Here is a 4,639-nt window from a genome sequence, read left to right as displayed (position 1 = left end):
AATGTTGGACGAACTATCGATCATATGAATGTTGGTTATGGAGTTGGCCTTGTCCCAATGTTTGCATTTGTGTCGTTTGCCAAATTTAGTAATTTCATTGACGTATGACTTTGGATGGATGACTTTTTGATTAATTGTTCTGATGTTCGACGAACTACAAGCAATAACAGAGAATGGGACAGAATTTTGTCTTTTTAACTTGACGAGATACTAAGGACCAATAAAATGAATTTCGCTGACAGACCAAGGACCAAACATTTGGATCGATTTGGCAAACATACCAACAATGGCAATTTGTACGTAGTTCAAGTGAGTGAACAGTGAGACGTTATGTGTTCATTAATGAATTATCACGTCGTAGTTAAGTTTAACAAACTAAAAAAATACTCAAAAAAAGTTAAAAAAAAAATATCCCCTAAATCATACGGGCTCCAGTGACGGTAGATGTACAAGTGATATTTTTTGTATGAAAATGGACATAATTATATAAGTTTTTAGTTATAATTAGTTAGGAAACATCGCGACTCCGCCTAGTCAACGAAATAGTGTTGATGTGACACACTGTATGCCATTCGCAAGGGATTATGAGCCGTTGTCATGTTGTACTTAAGTGCTAAATTCGTTTGAACGATCTCATACATGTCTCCTAAATCATTTCACAATGTGGACAATCATTCAACTTGTAAATGTTTATGTCTAATTTGATAAAAAAAAAATCAATACTATTGGAATATCTAAATTATAAAGACATTAAGATCTCTAAAGTCCGGCTCGAAGGACCATACTTTTTGTAACAATGATTTTTCTTAAAATGTGTAAATATGAATTATTTACTAAAATATATACTTTACCAAACATTTTAAACAAGTTTCAGTAGTATTTGCTATGAATTACAAGCTACTAAAGTGAAATTTAAATGTTTTTCTATAGTTAAGATATCCATACATTAAAATTAAGATTTAATTTGTTTCTGAATATATATTTTTAATTCAGCTATATTTAAGTGATATTTTATTAAGAGTGTATCGGTTGTGGTGTGAGGAACTAAACGTTTGTCTTTGGAGAAAGGTTTTCCGTCCATAGATATAACGTTCTTACATTTACCACCCAGAGTTGTTTAAATAGTCAATTAAGCATCCTTTAGTGATCATTTAACGACTCGTGACTGCAGTAGTTATTCATTTTGCTATATCTTGGCATCAAACCTTACGTTTTATTTTTAACTCATGAAATAACTGAAATACATAAATACTAAAGTAAAAAAAAATGTTTTAAAGCATGTAATTGTATCAAATTATCTTTTGAGTTTTGATGATATATATTTTCTTCAATATTTTGAAATGGTTTGTAGTTCTTAATATCATCTTCGTTACGCCTAATTTAAGTAAAATGAAATTATATTCGTTTAGGAAAAAGGTAAAAAAAAACTTAATTTTGTCAAATATGCAATAACAATGTGTTTTAATTACTTTTGTGTGTAAAACATTTCACTATGTTGAGCTAGGTGTAGGCTAGACTGTTTACATTAATATGGCTCTAAGAAAATAGATAAAAAAAAATCTAGTCCGAATAACTAACTAGTTATTTCGCTTTTTTTGTTCTTTTTATAACTGTGTATTTTTATTTTATATCGCGCCCACTTATCAACCAAAGCTGTAATCGGTTTTAATCGAATGATTTCACTAAATTGTCATTCGTTCTTAATTAAGTTTTTAATTATTTACTTTAAGTTAAGCATTTAAGTTACCGCTTCAAGCTGTAGGTACTTATGCGGAATCCATCGGATTTTATATTAACAAGGAGACTGGTATGTACTTTATTATATCAACTTATGTAAAATATGTATTTACATTCCCTAAATAAAAATGTTCGTACCCCGAGTGTACATCAAAATGTTAATAAAAAACCAATACAGTATTGAAAGTATTTGCGTTTTATTACCTACTGAAATAAGACACCTTGGGCAACATTTTCTTCATTCCTACTCTACAGATTAAATGTACCTTACCTTGAGAGAAACAAAAACCAATTTCATTTAACATTCATTTCAATCCAGTAAAGAAGAGAAAATTTTATTCTATATTTATTTAAATTGCTTAAAACTGCTTAAAATAAAAAGACGTGAAAGTACGCCATAGTTATACATCACGGACATAATCTTAAATGCAGTTATTTTTTAAATGTCTTTTTAGATTTCTCTAGACTTCTACCTAAAATAGATAAACGGACAGTCGCTTCATATTTATATAATTATCCGAAAATATTTCCTCTTCCCTTGATTCCTTTAATGCGCCAAATTCACTTCCCCTCCCCGTCATTTCCTAATGAGAGTATGTGAAAGTGGAAGTGTGAAGTGGTTTAAAAAGGTGGTTTAGTATAAATGGCAATATCTTTGAGTGTAGATGAAAATTTATTTTGTTTTTGTAGAATGACACAAAAAACGAACTTTGAGAAAATTTTATTACGTATTGTATGACAAACAACTTATATATACAGAGAAATATTTACAAATTAGTAACAAAACCAGTGGTAAATATTAATAATAATAAACACCAAAATACAATTTCATTTCATCATCTTTTTTTAAATTCAAGATTCTTCCAAGTCTTATCAATCAGAACATAGTATATACAAAAAATAACTGAACAAGGTTAAACAGGGGGAAATTTATTACTTGGATATTAAAAAAAACTAATATAATGTCTTGTGTTTAAATGTTTTTATCCAGCGATTTTTAACACATCTATACTATTATAATAAGGCGTAAACACACACTTCTTTGTTCTTCTTTTAATAAAAAAACTCTACACTTACGTCACGCTATAGGCTATACATTTTGACGCCATTGACCTTATAGGGTAAATATTTTGGATAAAAACCCTTATGTGGAAAAGAGACCATAAGTTGCTGCCAACATCAAGGAAGCAAGATTGCCAAAGTTTGTAATGTCATGTCATTTTGACATTTGCTATTGATAATTTGACATGTAAACAACAAAATAAAATTTTCATGATTTCATGCGGATGAAGCCGCACGGGAACAGCTAGTCAAAGATATATTTAAAACGTAGACATGTTACAAATAAGCTTTGACATAGCATTAGCTTAGTATTAACCACAAAATTAGTATAATTTAAAACTCACTATTTTGTTATATAAAATTAATACATAATGTATCTGTGACTTCACAAACTCCAATCATTTGTCCCACAAACCAGCTTCTTTCATCTTCGTTTGAAAATACTTCTCCAAGAGATTTGCACATCTGTAAGTAAATAAAAAATATTAGAATACAAATATCGAATATATGAAAGTATGCATTTCTCAGTTCGACTTCTATACATTATCCATACATCATGCAGGCTTCTTGTTATCATTTTGTTTAATAGTCTACTTGACTTAAAACTGGACAAATTTCTAGAAGTTTTTTTTTGCATTTCCGGTTGTAACTGCTTTTAATATTTTACAAGTTATTCAACGATATTTCCAAAGTTTAAGATAGTTTAAAACTTAAATTATGTGTTAGAATCCATAACAATCTACAGAACCTGGCACAATGAGAAAAAAAATTGAGCCAATCGGTGTTCCGTTCGGAAACACACCTTAAATCGATTTAAATATCAAAAATTGCAGAAAAAATAAATTAAAACGTATAATAATATACCTATAATAATCAGTATCAGGAGAGTTATAGAGCCTGCAGTTAGTAAATATGCGCGTCATGTCCGCAATAAACAGTCGCTTGGACACATAGTAGCGGGACTTCAGCCGCTCGCCCATCGTACGTAAATCTATAAACACATAAAAATCATATTTTAAAGATATCTGTGCTATATTAGCAAAATCTTTATTAAAAAAAATATAAATTTTCAGTAGAATTTATTAGTTTTAAATTTTTCATAGAGGAACTTTTGAGTATTGTAGAGTATATATTTTTTTGTAATTTCCAGTTGAATTGATAAATCATTAGTTAAGTAATCCTTTAGTGTTGATTTTAAAGCTAAATGGACATGAAATATTTACCCATAGGATATTTGATATGATCGTAGTAGTCTGGAACTTCGCTTTTATCTACAGGTTTAAGGAACGGCCACGACGCCGCATGGTTTTTTACCTGCAATAAAATAATATCAGTAAATATACCATAATAAAATAAATGATTTAGCTAAAAGATTTAATATTGGTAATAAGTGTTAAAAAAAAAGAAAAATTGACATAAATTAGTTATACAAAACTCGAAACATCTATTTACAACCATTCGCTTTGGAATAATAAAAAAGAGTTTTAAGTAACCCAGCCCCCTCTTAATTATGGGCATAAAACGCTTTTGTAAAATTATATTTTTTATTATGTTAAAACTAGTTTTCGCCCGCGAATCCGTTCTTAAGGAATTAAATAACAAAAGTAAGTAGCTTAGTGTTCTTAAAGACTACACTCTACACGTTATACTAAACTTTATGGAGATCAATTAAACATCCATCCATTCATCTAAACTTTCACATTTATCATACTAATATTATAAATGCGAAAGTTTAGATGGATGGATGTTTGTCAGAGTTTGTAGCCTAAACGGCTGAACGGATTTCTATGAAATTTGGTATAGAAGTAGAGGATATTCTGGAAGAACACATAGGCTAATT

General features: G+C 29.3%; 1 protein-coding gene across 1 annotated transcript in view; it reads right to left on the bottom strand.

Annotated features, from left to right (window-relative positions):
• Positions 1 to 2,985: 2,985 nt before the first annotated feature.
• LOC106105349 (histone acetyltransferase KAT2A) overlaps positions 2,986 to 4,639 on the bottom strand; it is a 12,054-nt gene continuing 10,400 nt past the window's right edge. Inside the window, exons 16-18 of the mRNA XM_013285640.1 lie at positions 4,023 to 4,146; positions 3,664 to 3,790; positions 2,986 to 3,264 (exon numbers count right to left, since the gene is read on the bottom strand). Coding sequence (XP_013141094.1) covers positions 3,198 to 3,264; positions 3,664 to 3,790; positions 4,023 to 4,146 — 318 coding nt within the window. The 3' untranslated portion in view covers positions 2,986 to 3,197. The remainder of the gene's footprint in view (positions 3,265 to 3,663; positions 3,791 to 4,022; positions 4,147 to 4,639) is intronic.

The sequence above is a fragment of the Papilio polytes genome, unplaced genomic scaffold (assembly GCF_000836215.1).
Source record: "Papilio polytes unplaced genomic scaffold, Ppol_1.0 DF822845.1, whole genome shotgun sequence".
Classification (NCBI taxonomy): Eukaryota; Metazoa; Arthropoda; class Insecta; order Lepidoptera; family Papilionidae; genus Papilio; species Papilio polytes.
The sequence above is the reverse complement of the archived record's forward strand: the minus strand, read 5'-3'. Positions and strand labels throughout refer to the sequence as shown.